Raw genomic sequence first — 17,732 nt, 5'->3', positions numbered from 1 at the left:
TCGATTGAGACGGTTGAAGGCATTTGATGCATCCGCAAACAGAGCCCCTTCTGTGGAATCCTCACTGAATGCATTGCGCATGGCATGAATGGCTGCCTCAATGCCCGACTCTTGGCCGCCACAGAGTTGAAGACATCCAACGGCATCCTCTATGTGGGCTTTGGAAATCTTCAGGATTGCCTTACTGACGATGCGCCGTACCACCTCACCGATACCGATGGGCCGGACACCTGGGTCCTTGTCCAGGGGTATAAGGCGGCATGCAACAAATGACTCTAGTGAGATAGGATCGATGTACTGTGTGGCAAGTCTCCGGGCGCAAGAAGCCAATGCATCACACAGACTGTCAGATGCAGCCTTAAACGAGGTGCAGATGTAACGCCAGTCTGCCGCATCCATACCAGATGGACCTGCAGCGCCCTGAGTATTGAGGGCAGCCTGTCGGATGACGTCTCGATTGAGGGCAGCAAAGTATGTGTCGTGGTGGGGCTGAGGGACATCTCCCGGTAGAACAGCCTCAGGGTGGAGAGGTTCGGCTGGTAGGTGTTTCTCCTTGAGCGTATCTCGCACGGACTTGCCCTCTATCATGTCATCCAGGGATAGGACACCTTTGGCTTGGTCCTCTGACAGCATGCGCAGGCCCGACCGGAGCTTCCCTTCGTGAACGTGAGCGGCAAAATGTCTGGCATCATCCTGTGTGTCGCGCCGTTGCTGACTTTTGCCTGCTTTTTGCTGGAATTGCCGCTGGATGGTCCGAGCTTCCAGCATAAGCTCGTTCACGTTGCCTTCTGCCCACAGGGCAAGACGATGTTGTAGGCGGTCCCTGTGGACTTTGTGGTCTTTGCATTGGAACGGCTGTTGCAGAAGGAGCTGTGTGGCGACCATTGCAGTTTTAATTGCAGCACCCTCTCCTGCCCCCCTCTCACCGAAGCATTGGTAGAGTGTCGCCATTATCGATACAAACTTTGAGCCTATCGCTCCCTGAGGTGCTCTGAACAGATTCGGCTTGAAATGGACTATCTCTTCATATGCTGCAGAGATAATCTGTGCTGTGGATTCAGCATCGTGGGTTCCCAGTTGTAACGTGTAGCTGCTGCGTGTGTACAGAGGGAGTGACAGCTGGGGCTCCTCGTCGCCTTCCTCTGCAGTAATTTCCTGCGAGTACGAGCCCGCTAGGTCGGCCAGTAACTCAACTGCCTCAGCTGTCGAAGGCATGTCTGCAGTGGATTCATCTTTCAGCAGCGTGGTCGCAGGCGAGGAATGGACTGTGTCACGGTCGACGGCCGCACTAGCAGTATTAGCAGTGTCGTCTATCTGTAGTTGTCGGTCTAGCAGGTCCCATGCCAGCTGCTGAGACTGAGTGCTGACATCAGCTCCTGTACCCACGGCTCTGCCGCAGGCCGCATGCCCTGCCGCCATTACCGTATCGCCCGTACCCGTATCCTGGGAGGGTGGTTTGCTCGCCGAGGGTGGTTGGTTCTCGCATCTCCCATTTTGAGCAGGGCCGCAGTTTTGGCAGTTCCGTCCACTCTTTACGCAAGCACAGCCAACACAGGAGCCTTTGCCGTTGCACCGACAACATTGGTGGCCGCCCTGCATGGCGCGCTTGGCGGTAGGACGCGCACCGAACTAAAACTAATCGACAATCTGCTCAAACGCCCGGCCCGGCATTTCAATACCATGTTCACTGTTTTACCATGTTCAGCAAGTGCTTGAGGTTTGGGACAGGCAGTGCTAACCAGGGAGTAGTAAAATACCGGTAGTTTACTACTCCCTGGTGTTTGCCATACTATCAGGCTCCTCTTCACATCACATCTCTGCTTGAGTACTCTACAATTTTCGCTCACTAGAACTTTGTGTGAAAGTCTTCACTTCACCCAGGTTTTATAAGTGTTTCACACGCTCACGAACCTCAGCGTCCTGTCCCGCTAGAAACATTTAGCGACTTGTGAAACGAGTGTGTGATGAGAGGGTGTATTCACTACTCCCCCCCCCCCCCACAGGTCCCTATTGGTCCCCGCCCCCACGCTGCCCCCCCCCCCCCCCCCGCTGGTCCCGCCCCACTGGTCACCCCGCTGGTCCCCCTCCCCCTACTGGTCCCCTCCCCCTACTGGTCCCCCTACTGGTCCCCTCCCCCTACTGGTCCCCCTACTGGTCCCCTCCCCCTACTGGTCCCCCTACTGGTCCCCTCTCCCCCCCCCCCCCCTACTGGTCCCCCCTACTGGTCCCCTCCCCCTACTGGTCCCCCCCCCCCCTACTGGTCGCCGCCCCCTACTGGTCCCCACCCCACTGGTCTGCCTCACTGGGCTGAGGCTCGGTGACATGCGGTGTCAACTTTAACTTTCTTTGCCTACTAAAACCTCTCTGATGATCAAGTCATCACTGTTTGCTGTAATTCCCAGTCAATCCTCGGTAGTATAGTGGTAAGTATCTCCGCCTGTCACGCGGAAGACCCGGGTTCGATTCCCGGCCGGGGAGGACATTTCTTGTTTTTTACTTTCTCCCCACCAAACAACTACATTGTACTCATGTATTTTTTCCCGTACTTGTAGCATGCATTTTTACTTTTTGTGACTTTTGATTGTGTGTCATTTCTGTAGCACTTGTTCAAGTCCCATCGCTCGGCGTCGCATGTGGCAAGACTATCTTCTCCGCATCGCAGGCTTCAACTGCTGTTGTCGAGGCTGTCGAGGAGTCGGTGGGCGCCTATCGCCTTTCCAACAAACACCTGCATGTGACCATCGATCGTCATGGCCAGTTAACATCTCTCATTGTCAACAAAACTGGACGGTACGTATGGTCAGCAGGATGGTGTGGAAGCAGCAGCAGAGTGGGACGGCATGTAGCAGTATTTAAAATATAAAATAAACACACACACACACACACACACACACACACACACAGGGCTAGTCAAGAACCACCTTTCCGCTTCCGTGTCACACCCTTTCCGCTTCCGTGTCACACCACCATAAAAAAAATTTTAAAAAGTAAATTATCGTGTCCGTTCCCGAAGGGAACTCACGACGGCCGCTAACACCCGATAAACCCTATATATAGGTGACGGGAAATGTTATCAATTTTATTTATGCTCTCTTCTCTTCTCTCTCTCTCTTTCTCTCTCTCTCTCTCTCTCTCTCTCTCTCTCTCTCTCTCTCTCTCTCTCTCTCTCTCTCTCTCTCTCTCTCTCTCTCTCTCTCTCTCGCTCTCTCGCTCTCTCGCTCTCTCGCTCTCTCGCTCGCTCTCTCTCTCTCTCTCTCTCTCTCTCTCTCTCTCTCTCTCTCTCTCTCTCTCTCTCTCTCTCTCTCTCTCTCTCTCTTACTCTAATTCCTACCCGCACCCCACATTTCCGTTGTCTTTCATTGCTGCAGGGAAGCATTGCCCGAAGGTCAAACTGGCAATCGCCTTGTGATGTTTGACGATATTCCACTGTTCTGGGATGCCTGGGACGTAATGCCATACCATTTAGAAACACGGTGAGTAACTCCAAGCAATGGCCATTCTAGTGCTGTGTATTGCACACTGAGTGCATTTGTAGGGGATGGGGGGGGGGGGCAATTTGCTTGGCCTTCCTACTTTCCTTGTACGAATGAATCTGTGCAGGTGATGTTGTCAGTCAATCCTCGGTAGTATAGTGGTAAGTATCTCCGCCTGTCACGCGGAAGACCCGGGTTCGATTCCCGGCCGGGGAGGACATTTCTTTTTTTCTTCTCGTCGCTTGACTGCCAGCCAGAGAGATCTTCTTTCCTTGCATTCAGTTTCTGCCAGCAAGACTGCATGAACAGTCACCTCCAGAGAAAGAGCTGCACGATTTCACCAGTCCAATTAATGTTTTTTGTCATAGTGCTCACTGCACAGCACGTTCTTGTCCAGGTCTGCCAACACAGCACCAACTTCTGACTGAATTTACATGTACAGTTGCGCTCACTGCAATCCGACCCGGAGTGCAAGCCTGACACGCTGGACCCGTTCCTATTACATCACTGTCCTTGTATATGTGTACGTCCAGCCGCATTCGTACCACTTGCAGGGCATCAAGGGTCGTGCTAGTGCAGAGCACCAAACCATGCACTTTGGGTCGGATCTCACCCAGCACAACTGCACTCGCAGTGCCAACATGACAATTGGCCATGGCTGTGATAGACTTGACTGAATGACAGCGCCTTTCCATATTCTAGCCGGGCGATAGCAGCATTTTCGACCAATCAGCAACTTGTGTGAATCGTGTCAGCTACCCGCAGGATGTGGCACTGTCCATTGTCGCGACAGCACTGTCCATTGTCGAGATAGTGACATCGTTCATTGTCAAATTGTGGTGGCACTGTCCATTGTCGAGTTGTCCATGCATCTATGCCCGTTTCCAGTGGGAAATAGCTGTCCACGACATGATGTCAGTAAACAACCATTATTAATTTCTCTGTGGCCTACCCCCGGCCAACTACCACAGTTATTTGAGACCCATTAAATGGTGATGCGAGTACCGAGTCTATTCGTGCCATCCCTGGACAAAACCGAGAGGACCGGGGTCTGATAGACGGTGAAGATGTGCCATGACTACAACACACTGCATGCAATTCTGCTTGCTGCTGTCATAATTTCCCTGCATGCATGAATCTGTGCCAGTCCCTGGAACCGCCAGTCAATCCTCGGTAGTATAGTGGTAAGTATCTCCGCCTGTCACGCGGAAGACCCGGGTTCGATTCCCGGCCGGGGAGGACATTTCTTTTTTTTTCCTCGAGGTCTTTTCCCGCTGTGCTGTACAGGTTTTTCAGAGTTTTCGAGTTTTCTCTCCAGTCAGTTTGTTATGGCGAAACATCCGAGTTTCGTTCAGATTGTGGTTGCCTCATGGCTGATTCAAATTGGTCATATTTTATGTTCTCGTTTTTTTTCCTTTGCTTTTTTATTGTCAAGGCGGGTTTTGGACAATGCAACAGAGTTGAGAGTGACTGAGACGGGTCCACTGCGTGTCAGTGTGCAGTACAAAGTGCAGATCAGCGAGCGGAGTCACCTCGTACAGACCATCTCACTGTGCAGTAACGAGGAGTTTGTGAGATTTCACACACGGGTAAGCGTTAGAATATGGGCCGCGGTCAGCTAAAACATGTTTGGGGTTTCGTAAAAAAAAACTTGAAACGTGACAGAAATACGAATTGCTTCTGTCAAGCACGCTCACTCTGTCCTTTTAAAAGTCATCAAGAAGTGGCGTTAGCATCTTGTCGAACTTCGTTCTCGCACTTCTTTGGCAGTCTAGTTCAAGTAGCTGGCGAGCAAAGTGACAATTTTCTGGCATAAATAAAATTTGAAATTGTTTCACTCTAAAACATGTTTTAGCTGGCTGTGGCCCATATCACACAGTTCAGGTAGCAGTAGGGTATTGGATAGTTGGCTTCTTTGATGGTCATTTTGATCTACAGCACTGTCAGGTGTCGAAGAACGGAGCGCTGATGGACGAATAGGCTAGGATTTCACCAAGCCTAGCAAACCGATATATACGCAGTGACTGAGCAGCACCTAATCTGTAGCATAAAAAATAAGAACAGTCTAGGCTCACACACATGCACACACACACACACACACACACACACACACACACACACACACACACACACACACACACACACACACACACACACACACACACACACACACACACACACACACACACACACACACACACACACACACACACACACACACACACACACACACACACACACACACACACACACACACACACACACACACACACACACACACACACACACACACACACACACACACACACACACACACACACACACACACACACACACACACACACACACACACACACACACACACACACACACACACACACACACACACACACACACACACACATATACGCACACGTGCACACACGCACACACACGCACACACACACACACACACACACACACACACACACACACACACACACACACACACACACACACACATATACGCACACGTGCACACACGCACACACACACACACACACACACACACACGTACACACATACACACATACCACACACATACACACACACACACACACACACACACACACACGCACACGTGCACACACGCACACACACGTACACACATACCACACACATACACACACACACACACGCACACATGCACATACACACACACACACACGTGCGCGCGCACACACATACGCACACGTGCACACATGCACACACACACGCACACACGCACACACACACACACACACACACACACACCATATCTTACAAAGTGTTGGCGATAGACAAATCCTCTCTGTGTGCTTTTACCCCATGTCCCGATTCAGGTGGATTGGCATGAGAACCGTCAGTTCCTCAAGGTGGAGTTCCCGGTGGATGTGAGCAGCACGGAAGCCACTTACGAGACACAGTTTGGCCACACACGCCGTCCCACTCACTCCAACACCTCCTGGGATGTGGCTAAGTTTGAGGTGAGTGCCAGAAACTTGAGTAGGGCTCACCAGCACTACTGTCTGTACCGTCAGACCTCGCTTATCCGGTCCACTTTTATCCAGATGCCTCGCCATCCGCAAGAAAATAGCTGGTCACAGATCTACAGCGTACGCAGTGCATCCAACATAGCCGGTGTTCGATTATCCGGTTCCCTCGCCTGTCCGGATATTTTATCGGAAAACGGATGTGTGCGGTTTTAAAAGCGAGGTCCGACTGTACTGTCGGTCGCCGAAGAATGGAGCACCGGAGAACGAACAGGCTAGAATATCACCAAGCACAGCATACCAATGTATACACGGTGACTCAACTGTGCATAGACTGTAGTACATGAAAATAAGAACGCTAGGCTAGGAGGCTGACTCCCCAGTTCTTCAGCGACCGACAGTACTGTACTGTCCATTTGACTGCTGACTCTCAAGTTTTTTCCTCATGAATAACGACAACTCGCGAATTCAGGGGTGTAGCAGCCGCTCCAGCAGGTCCGAACCACTTTTTTTTTTAAACATAATGCCAAAAGTGCCCAGAATGCAGGATTTTGTACCCTAATTTCAAAATTTTTGCGGAGGACACCCGAACTCCTCCAACGGCGGTGCTACGCGCCTGGAATAACAACTATAATTATTATTTTCTCCTTGCACGGCCGCGGATCACTGTTCGCAAGGTTGACGTTGTATACAAGTTGGTACAGCCATTGCCATTGTCCTATGGATGCATGCTTGCTTGAGTTTGTACATAGTCTGCCTTGCGAAGAGCAACCTCAGGTATACCAACAACTAGCAAACCACAGCACTATCTTCAGACCAAGTAACCAGTTACAGTCAGACCTCGCTTAACCGCACACATCCGTTTTCCACAAAAATATCCGGATAGGCGAGGGAACCGGATAATCGAACACACATACTGTATGTATGCATGGCATATGCTATAAATCGGTAACCAACGATTTTCTCCCGGACGGCAAGGGATCTGGATAAAAGAGGACGGGATAAGCGAGGTCTGACCTTAACTGCATACTTTTAGCCTCACGAATAACGACAACTTGAGAATAACAATATTTTTTTCTCATGGCCTATCGAGGCTCGTTATTCACAAGGCTCCCTGGATATTGAAGTTGGTACAGCCATGCCGTTGTCCTTTACTTTGGTAATGTGGTTGCTTGACAAAATAATGAGTTTGTGTATTTCTGGAATCTTCATTTGACTTCTGGTGACTTGCATACATGCGTTTGTCACCAACTAACTCTTGTTTGTTTGTCCGTCTGTCCGTCTGTCTGTGTGTCTGTCTGTGTGTCTGTGTGTCTGTCTGTCTTGTCTGCCCGTATGCGCATCATTTTGTCTGCCTGCATGACTGCTTGTATGCATCGGTATATGTGTGCACTATGGATTTACGCTCCTCTTGCCAACACCTCATTCACCACGTACACACACGTACACACACACGCACACACACACACACACACACACACACACACACACACACACACACACACACACACACGCACGCACGCACGCGCACACACACACACGCACGCGCATGCACACACACACACACACACACACACACACACATACGTACACATGCACACGCACACACACACACACGCACACACACACACACACACACACACACACACAACTCCCACCGATTGACTGTACAGCTGTGCGGACACAAGTGGTGTGACTACTCCGAGTACGGGTTTGGAATGGCAGTGATGACCGACTGCAAGTATGGCTACTGCGCTAAGGACAAGCTCATCCGTATCTCATTGTAAGTGTTGTCAAGAATTCCCCCCCCCCCCCCCCCCTCCAAGAGCATGGAACTCCGACCTCCGAGCTATGGATACTCTGCATGATCTCATTACGAAGTCAGATCAAGATCAAGCTGATAGGAGGCATACAGGAAAGTCGTTATGCATGTTGATTGAGTTTGTCCTGTTTGATTGCGATTCTTACCGTGAGCTGATTGGCTTTGGGTTTTCCGACGTGCTACAGTTTCACCCGTTATGGTAGATTCAAAGGCAATGTCTGTGTGCGAGGCGTCTCACATGATGCAACCTGCCAAAGTCCCCGAGTAGCCGGAAACCGGGAAGATCTATGACGCAACAGCCCAGCTTTTTTTTCCCCGTTCATGGTTACGATGGCGAACAGCTCACCGCGCCAGACCCAGTGTGTACAATTGCGTACTCTTGGGAGATTTTGGGCTCTTGGTGCCGTTATTTCTACCGGTATGAAGTTGCCCCGTGTGATATTTTGTTGAATATGCGTGTAGTCGCAGCAGTTGTCAGTCAATCCTCGGTAGTATAGTGGTAAGTATCTCCGCCTGTCACGCGGAAGACCCGGGTTCGATTCCCGGCCGGGGAGGACATTTCTTTTTTTTCTTTTTTTTTCGGCGAATCCTCGATCCCTCCATGTATTCCTCAGGAGAAGCCTGTTTTGCTTTCTGTTCACACAAAGAAATCACGTGGAACGTGCACTGGGAAATTCCTGTTCCACATTTGACAGCTTTCTCACTAATTTGAATTATACCCAGCGGATGCGTACGCATTTTCCTTGCGTGTGCCGCAACGTAGAGAACCTCGTCTCCGCGTAGAAATCTGCAACGGCGCAGATTCGAAGCCAGACTCCTGTTGTCTACGTTTCTACTTTTCACGTAGAGCGGAACCTAGCTACAATATCCTGTACCATCAGTACACATAGCGTGCCAAGTATGCTGTCCATGATCTTATGTGTTTTGTTGTTGTTTTGTGTTGTGTGTTTCTTCAGGCTTCGTTCACCCAAAGCACCGGATGGCAATTCGGACATGGGTTGTCATGAGTTCAGCTACGCAGTATTTCCCCATCAAGGTTGGTAGCGCGCAGTCCACCTCTCACTGCTGACCACTATGCACCAATGTATGGGAGGGGGGGGGGGGGCACGTGTGTCACCTTCTGAGTACAAACTACTTCAAAGTATTTTGGATAATCGTGACACCAAACGCATCGAATTTTAATTTTAATTACGTAAACCAAATAGGGTGTGAGTTTTCACATCTGCGTTTGCAGGTTATTCTTGTTTTCATACTCGTTTTCTCGTCCTCATCCGTGTTCTTGTTCTTTTTACCGTGCCCATCGTTGTTGTCGCTCTGCAGGATCATTCCAAGATGCTGGTGTGATTCGCCAGAGCTACAACTTCAACCACCCGCTGTCAATCATGGCCAGAGCATCGTCGTCACCGCAAGCTGCAGTACCGGGTGGGTATCTCTCTGATGGGCACTATGGTATGCGTGCGCAGTGCGTGTACCGGCGTGCTAGCTGACATCCCACCTAAAGTCCATATACGTACGTGGCTTGTTTGTCCGTCTCTTTTATCTTCTTACGCTACTCTCTCGGCGCGCTTTGTCTGTGCAGATGCCGAGACCACTAAGGTCGGCTAAGCAGCAGCAGCCCCCCCCCCCCCCCCCCCACACACACACCACCACCACCACCACCACCACTTTACACACTTATTCGGAAGCATAGAGTGGCCTTAGTATAAAATAATAAATATTTGCATTTCAAGTTCAAATTGAGCGAGTTTTGCAAGTAATTTTTGTGTGCGTGTGTGCACGCGCGTGTGCCTGTCACCGTGGATGTGGACGTGCATGTGTATTCGTGTGTGTACGCATGTTTTCCCGTGACAGCATCAAGCTCGGTATCATGGCTGACCATTGACAATCCTGCAATCGTGCTGGAAGCCGTGAAAATGGTACTTTTTTCGTGATATTTCATGTCTGTACTGTTTACATTGCAGTGTAGCTGTACATGAACTAATACATGAACGTCAGTGATGTCGCTTAGCGAGACTTCTGCGTGTGTGTACAATTGTGTTTGTATGTGCGTGCATGTGTGTGCGTGTATGCTTGTGTGCGTGCGCGTGCATGTGTGTTGTGCGAGTGTGTGCATGAGTGTGTGTGTGAATGCATGTTAGATTGTATGTGTGAGTGTATGCTTTTGTCAGTTCTACCTTTAAAGCTTTCTTTAACCCACATGCATGCACGCATACACACAATAAAACTTAAAACAAACAAAACATCAATATGCACATTTATCCAGACACGCTCTCACATACACACACACGCATGTGCGTGCCAAACGTACAAAACGCGGACACACGTACACCAAGCAGATAGAATACAAGGAAGTGGGGTTTGCCATAGTTTTTTTTCTTTCAATTTTGTCTGATAAATATTTACGAGACTTTGCATCGAGCGACACCGTGGATAACATTGAGCCAAGAATTATGCAATAAACCAGAAGAGATATCTCTTCACAAGTAGGCAAATAAATGCGTAGGTGCCCGGCAACAGCAATCGGGCGAGTCACAGCAATGTACGTATTGCAACTTCAATGATACACATACACGGTTGACCACCCATGCATCGAACCGGCGGGTCAACCACATGGTGGCCCGGCAACTTCAAACGGGAACACACCGATACAACAGACACAGTTGACCACCCATGCCTCAAACCGGCGAGTCAACCACATGGTGGCCCGGCAACTTCAAACGGAAACACACCGATACAACAGACACAGTTGACCACCCATGCCTCAAACCGGCGGGTCAACCACATGGTGGCCCGGCAACTTCAAACGGGAACACACCGATACAACAGACACAGTTGACCACCCATGCCTCAAACCGGCGAGTCAACCACATGGTGGCCCGGCAACTTCAAACGGGAACACACCGATACAACAGACACAGTTGACCACCCATGCCTCAAACCGGCGGGTCAACCACACAACGACATACAGGTGTCACAACACTGAGACAGTACAGCACAACACTGAGAGGCAAATGCATTTAACCCTCCCAAAAACCAGTGTTCACGACCAAGCATTTCTCACGGCATCGCTCATTAGCATAACTTCCTACAAGTAACCATGGCAAACCCCTAAGTGATACCCACAGAGCCACACCGGCACAAGGACTGCACAACAAGCGGACGGCACGACACTGTACAACACTACAAATGTACCTCACTTCTGTTCTCAACACCACATGGGCGTGGGCTGTTCCAGTCTTTGCTGCTAGCCATTGCACAGAGGGCATACCGGCTGCACGCCTGACATAGTGATCGGATGCTGCACTTCGCCAGCAGCCTGCACGGCATATGGCTGCTTCACAGACACTTGTACTCCGGTGAGCCATGAGTGTGGCCCCGCCAATGCGCACAGGATGGGAGCTCACCCGGTTGCAGTTGAGGATCTTGGTCGAGCAAACTCGGGAGAAGTAGCTGCCGTCGACGAACACAAACACTGGCCGTGAGCTGCCGGCAGTAGCGGTCAGGGACCGGAACTCGGCTATAGCCGAAACTGGGTACATCAGATTATGTGTGCGCAAATACCGGGCTTAAAGGTCTGAATCGCTCATGAGATCATTGCTGGCAGCAATCAGAGCGGCGAGTTCAGCGGAGGAGTTGGCACCAGGCATTGGTTGGCTGTGGAAGCCAGTTCTCGGAAGCGAGTAATCACAATAGGTTCATGCTGCATCTCAGCGGCCCATTGCCCCAAAAACGATTGTCCTTGATAGAAACCGCAGAAGCCAACATCAGAGGCATCCGTGAATAGCTCAAGGTCAGGGGACTTTGAACACTCGACATCGTAGAAGAAGGATTGGCCATTCCAGTTTGCGGCAAAGGAGCGCGACCATTCGATGTCCAAGTGAGCTTCTGTGTCGATGTTGACTACTGACTGAAGAGACAGAGTTGTCCAGCTAAGATACAGGAGTTGACGGATGAAGGTCCTGAGGAACCACCTTTGCGGCAAGGACAAGGTTCCGATCAGCGACAGCAGTTCCCGCGTTGTGTAGCTAGTGCGCGTGGACTACTCACTCAAAGCCGCTAGTCACTTTGACTAACTGGATGACAGAAATTGTTGACAAGGAAGTTGCTTTGCTGACACGAGGCAGGGCAAAGCGGCCACGCAAGATTTATTTTTTCATCCACCATTTTCGGAAAAAATATTTTTTATTCATGTGCCGCGTGACGAACCCGTGACAAAACACGTGCATGCGTGGGCTAACTTGGCTTTGCTGCTCAAAGCCGTCATGTCATGACCCAAGCTACTACGCAGACTCCAGGGCATGTTTGTATACCCAGCCAAGACTCATGTTCCAATTCGCGTGCTTGTTTTGTTGTCGAGAGTTTGACTTCCTAGGTGACCCCCTTGCTTTCTACTTATATCAAGCATATATTGGACTGCTGCGTCTCTCTCTCTCTCTCTCTCTCTCTCTCTCTCTCTCTCTCTCTCTCTCTCTCTCTCTTTCTTTCTTTCTTTCTCGTTGCATGTGCTGTGTGAACAGGCTGAGGAACAGGTTGAGGGCCGTCCAGGAAGCCTTATCTTGCGTCTGTACGAGTCTTTCGGCGGCCGAGCTACGGGCAACATTCGTTTTACGTTTCCCGGTGCACTGAACGTACAGTCGGTAGTGAAGTAAGTTACTTATACGATGAGTGGGTGCAGACCGCAGCAGGTCTGTGTGTGTGTGTGTGTGCGTGTGCGTGTGTGTCTGATGAGTGTTTCACACAAAACTCCGAGTAACAGCGGAAATAGATTGGTTTGCTTCATTGCTGTGTGATCTTTGTATCTGTCTATCTCTCTTTATCTCTCCCTCACCCCCCCCCCCACACACACACATACACACACGAGCGCGCGCACGCACTCCCATGCTCTCTCTCTCTCTCTCTCTCTCTCTCTCTCTCTCTCTCTCTCTCTCTCTCTCTCTCTCTCTCAACTGAATGCTGTACGCGTGGTTCTTCCTTTGTTATTCTCATTATTTGCAGATGCAACATCCTTGAAGAGGCAATAGCCGACTCAAATGGAGCCACACCGTCACTGACTTCTTCAGGCAGCCAAACGGCACAGCTGTGCGTGAAGCCGTTTGAGGTTGTCACTCTGCGATTGGAATTCTAATCCACTCTCTCCTGTCTCTTGTTTACCCTGCTAATCTTTGAGTGAGTGAGTGGAATTGCAGCCATCGTGTTCTCAACGTAGAGGGCACTGTCTTTCGAGGTTGTCACTGTGCGACTAGAATTCTAATCCACTCTCGCTGCTCCTTGAATGAGGGGCATTTCCAGTCACCGTGTTCTCAACGTAGAGGGCACTGCTGACCACTTTATCAACACTGGACAATAGTCGCCTGACTACTAACATTGTGCATACGCAGAACAGAATGCTTCCAAGCTATTTCAAAATAGAGTGTTCGATGTCTAGGGCCAGAGCAACTTACAACACCCTCTTCTTGTTGTACTTCGAAGTACATGTATATATTATGCAGAACTGCGGCTATTTTTCTATTAGGTTTTCTAGTCGTTTGGGATTTTATTCTATTTATGTTTATTCATTATTTTTTTCACGTGAGCTGATCTTGTCACCGGGGCGAGCTGGTCTCGTTCCCAGACTATGTCCACGGTACTACTGAAGTGAGACTCTTGACGATACGTGCCGGTGTGTGCGAGCGTGTGCATGCGTATGTGTCTGTGTGCATGTGTGCGTGTGTGTCCCATATGGTGCAGTGGTATGTGCAGTCGATTTCCAATCGAGAGGTTGCGGGTTCAATTCCCGACGATTAAGGTCGCACACGTCTTTCTTCTCTTTCTCGGTCTCTTCCTGACTTTTCTTTCATTCTCCTGGGTGGTTACCAACAGCCAGTGTATGCGCCGGAGTATGTGGTGTGGTGTGTGTGTGTGTAGAAAAAAAAGAAAAAAGAAAAAAATGGAAAAATGAAAAATAGGGATTCACTGGCCAGAAAAAGTCACTTCAATCAGCTGTGTGGTGGATACCAGGCTAAAAATAGTGGCGGTCAATTCATCAGCCTTGCAAGCTGTTGAATGGTGTAATCCCAACACAAGTTGCTATGTCTAACATAGCTGTTCGCTATCATCGCTTCCGCGATGGGCAGGTCTGAGGTCTGAGGTGTGCGCGTGCATGTGTGTACGTCTGGAATGACTGTATATCGCACTGCTTGCCGCACACGTACTCCCATCGAATTCCATCAATTACAATCACAACACAACTTCAATACAGCAACACACTTCAATTGGATCAAACAATTGAGGTAGTAAGTTAGACATAAAAATGGAAAAAAAAGAGGAACTCAACATGACTTTTAAAAAATCTTGCCCAGCAAGAATTTCATAATTGAATAGGAATGTAATGGGTACTAGGAAAGTCACTATAGAAATATAGAAGATGAAATATGCCACTATACCACTAGCTGCTCTTTCCACTAGAACTACTGCTGCTGCCTACGGATAGGTAACTGGAGAGAGAGAGGGGGGGGGGGGGAGGGAGAGAGACGAGGAGAGAAGGAGACAAACAGAAAACAGAGAGACAGCCGGGAAGGCAGAAAGACATGGAGAGAAGGGAAATGACCGTGCTACATAATATAATCTAGTGACTGCTGACAGAGCACTGCACTCTGCAGTGCTGTGAGACTTACATCCAACTTACATGCATACTAGTGATAGTGATGATATAGATATTACCTCTCACAGTTGTTGATACTTGGCCTAATGTTGCCTGATACTAACGGATGCTATGTACTACTATAGAAGTCCTGTTGCAGTGTAGAGAAGACAAAGGAGATGATGATATCGCAGAACAGTGCAACTGTGTTTAATAATGCTGTCACGCTACACTTGGCATTCAGGTAAAATACCTCGCACAACGGAACGCAACGCGGTGATCAAGTCTGGAAATTTAACACGGCTCGCACACATTCAACCTAGCACAAAACTGAACTAAGTTCAACTAACACACTGACAAACCTGAACACAGCTCTATAAACACAACACACACTATTGCACAGAACACTGGAACCCAACAAAGCACATCGTGCATGGCATCAAGATCATGGCAATCCAATACAGTGATTGCAGTGAGTGCAGGGACTGCTGCATGTGTGTGTCCTCTTGTGTGCATGAAGGGCACGGTTGTACTTTGTGTAGCTCCCGACCTTTTCGAGTTCAGCCTTCACCCATGCACTTGGCCACGGGGTGGGGTGGCTCTGGGCCTACCAGAGTCGCCACCTGGCATGTTCACAGGTCCTAGAGAAATCACTGGCCGACAGAGATAGATATTCTCAATGCGATGTTGAGCAGGGCTGAGAGCTGTACCCGTTCGCCGATGCACGTGCTCTCTAGCCGGAAGGAAACGTACTCGACGATGACGTTGTGCCGCTCCTCTGCATGCCGCCAGTACTGATAATATATAAAAAAAACTTGTGGAGTTGATATGACAATGTTCATGTTGCACACATGGCGGGAAGGAAACATACCCAACAATGGCGGTGTGCCGCTTCATACACACCACTGATATATAAACTTGTGGAGTTGCCATGACAGTGTCCATGCTATACAGGTGGCAGGTTACCCATTGCCATGACTACGGCTATGACAGCCTGCACAGCACCTCAGCCATCCAGCGTGACAGCACGCACCACAGGAGCACGTCGAGACGGTCGTCCCAGTCCGGATTCGCGCCCATGGCCTTCTCCAGCACCGATGCTCCGCTGCCCGTCAGCTCACGCTGCACCAGCGCCACAAACTCGTCGTGCGTCACACGCGACCCCTCTCCTCCTCCGCAGACGGCAGAGGCAACGGCCTGAGCGGCCTCGTCACGGTCCTTGTCGCGTCGGAACAGCCTGGCCATGGGCTCGTTGCAGTACTGGCGTACGGCCGTACACAACTGATCAACATCGACCGATGATGGAGGTGACTGCTGCTGCTGCTTGAACAGCTCTCGCCACAGAGCCTCACCCGTAGTCTTGTCGTCCAGCTGTGCAGGCATGGCAACCGTCTCGGGACTGCTGCCACCGCTACCGCTATCACGTCCGTTTTCCTTGCTGTCTGATGGCGCAGAGGAGAAGGATACCGTGGACGGGTTGCTCAGCGGTGACTGCTCATCACTTCCTAGGCCAAGTAAGTCATCAATACTCAGTGCTGGTCGTCCCCGCTGCTGCTGTTGTTGTTGTTGGTCACAGTCGAAGCTGGAGATGTCGATCAGATCGCCAGTGGTGGTTACCGCCGCAGTTGTGTCTCCCTGCGATGTTGTCTGCACCGTGGTGTTTGTGTGTGGACATAGATGAACACACAGACACACAGACAGACACACACACACACACACACACACACACACACACAACACACACACACACACACACACACACACACACAAGGCAGGCACACAAATAACTAAAATTAATACTGTATACAAGGAGACTGCCAAGGTAACCAATCAAGTCGGGTGCTACACTGCCCGAAGAATGTTCAATGTCAGATCATCAGGGATGCCACTTGTTACGATTTTTGGAAACGTTCCGATTTTACAGGTCGCTCCGAAAACAATCTTCCCTTTCTCACTACGATTGTTCACGAAACCATAATCTGTTGTTTCAGGCTCTTAGAATCCTAAAACTGCTTCGGCTTATAAAGGGAACACTGCCTCCTTACTCCTCTGCCCCTCAACGGGCGATACCCACGGACCCCGTTCAGATGTCTTCCGACAGAACAGCGGCAACCCTGAATCATGTATGAGGCAGAACTTTCTAGAAGTGCCTACACAGTACTAGTAGAGAGATAGAGAGAGCCAGCTACTGTGCAGCACACAGTTGGTCATGGTTGCAGATGTCCACTGCACATTCACATCCATGCTATCAAGAGCACTATCGTACTGCCGGTCACGGAAGAACTGGGCGGTCAGCCTCCTAGCCTGAACTGTTCTTATTGTCACGTACTACGGTCTATGCGCAGTCGAGTCGACTTGCATAAATCGCTATGCTGTGCTTGGTGAAACTCCAGCCTGTCTGTTCTTCGGTAGCCGACAGTACTGTACTCATGTACGACTCACCCCGTTTACAAGCAGAGACTCGGGTGCCCGCAGCGACAGGGGATTGCCGGGGCTGGGCCGTAGACAGCTGGTGATGTGCGACACGACGTTAGAGAACTGCATGTCGCGTGTCGTGCGGTCGACGAAGAAGAACTTAGTGGTGTTGAACACGTATGTCCTGCAACGGCAACAACACAAACACACAGATATGGACAAACAGACGTGGGACAAACGGACAGAAAGGAAACTTGTAAAATACCAACATATAGTAGTATGCTGTACAACGAGCAGGTCACATACAAAAACATGGATCCAAGCGTATCCGAAAAAAAGTACGCATTGTCATGGGTGTGATGTAGCTCTATTAAGTCCGATAGGGCTGAAGA

General features: G+C 50.0%; 2 protein-coding genes and 4 non-coding genes across 7 annotated transcripts in view; 5 read left to right on the top strand and 1 right to left on the bottom strand.

Moving 5' to 3' along the window:
• LOC135825565 (alpha-mannosidase 2C1-like) overlaps window positions 1-13,940 on the top strand; it is a 65,224-nt gene extending 51,284 nt beyond the window's left edge. Inside the window, exons 22-31 of one of the 2 annotated variants that reach the window (XM_065338176.1) lie at window positions 2,601-2,790; window positions 3,369-3,473; window positions 4,909-5,062; window positions 6,335-6,478; window positions 8,158-8,267; window positions 9,263-9,342; window positions 9,627-9,728; window positions 10,158-10,222; window positions 12,824-12,951; window positions 13,302-13,940. In XM_065338176.1, coding sequence (XP_065194248.1) covers window positions 2,601-2,790; window positions 3,369-3,473; window positions 4,909-5,062; window positions 6,335-6,478; window positions 8,158-8,267; window positions 9,263-9,342; window positions 9,627-9,728; window positions 10,158-10,222; window positions 12,824-12,951; window positions 13,302-13,431 — 1,208 coding nt within the window. In that variant the 3' untranslated portion in view covers window positions 13,432-13,940. Of the gene's footprint in view, window positions 1-2,600; window positions 2,791-3,368; window positions 3,474-4,908; window positions 5,063-6,334; window positions 6,479-8,157; window positions 8,268-9,262; window positions 9,343-9,626; window positions 9,817-10,157; window positions 10,223-12,823; window positions 12,952-13,301 lie in introns of those variants that run through there. The other variant, XM_065338177.1, reaches the window with a different exon arrangement.
• Window positions 2,407-2,478, top strand: Trnad-guc (transfer RNA aspartic acid (anticodon GUC)). The gene has a single exon. It is a non-coding gene; the product is annotated as a tRNA-Asp (tRNA).
• Window positions 3,618-3,689, top strand: Trnad-guc (transfer RNA aspartic acid (anticodon GUC)). Its single transcript has one exon. It is a non-coding gene; the product is annotated as a tRNA-Asp (tRNA).
• On the top strand, window positions 4,641-4,712 carry Trnad-guc (transfer RNA aspartic acid (anticodon GUC)). The gene has a single exon. It is a non-coding gene; the product is annotated as a tRNA-Asp (tRNA).
• On the top strand, window positions 8,789-8,860 carry Trnad-guc (transfer RNA aspartic acid (anticodon GUC)). Its single transcript has one exon. It is a non-coding gene; the product is annotated as a tRNA-Asp (tRNA).
• Window positions 13,941-14,516: 576 nt separating the features above from the next.
• LOC135825633 (uncharacterized) overlaps window positions 14,517-17,732 on the bottom strand; it is a 10,397-nt gene continuing 7,181 nt past the window's right edge. The window contains exons 6-7 of the mRNA XM_065338247.1: window positions 17,368-17,524; window positions 14,517-16,572 (exon numbers count right to left, since the gene is read on the bottom strand). Coding sequence (XP_065194319.1) covers window positions 15,910-16,572; window positions 17,368-17,524 — 820 coding nt within the window. The 3' untranslated portion in view covers window positions 14,517-15,909. The remainder of the gene's footprint in view (window positions 16,573-17,367; window positions 17,525-17,732) is intronic.

This window comes from Sycon ciliatum, chromosome 10 (assembly GCF_964019385.1).
Source record: "Sycon ciliatum chromosome 10, ocSycCili1.1, whole genome shotgun sequence".
Lineage (NCBI taxonomy): Eukaryota > Metazoa > Porifera > Calcarea > Leucosolenida > Sycettidae > Sycon > Sycon ciliatum.
The sequence above is the reverse complement of the archived record's forward strand: the minus strand, read 5'-3'. Positions and strand labels throughout refer to the sequence as shown.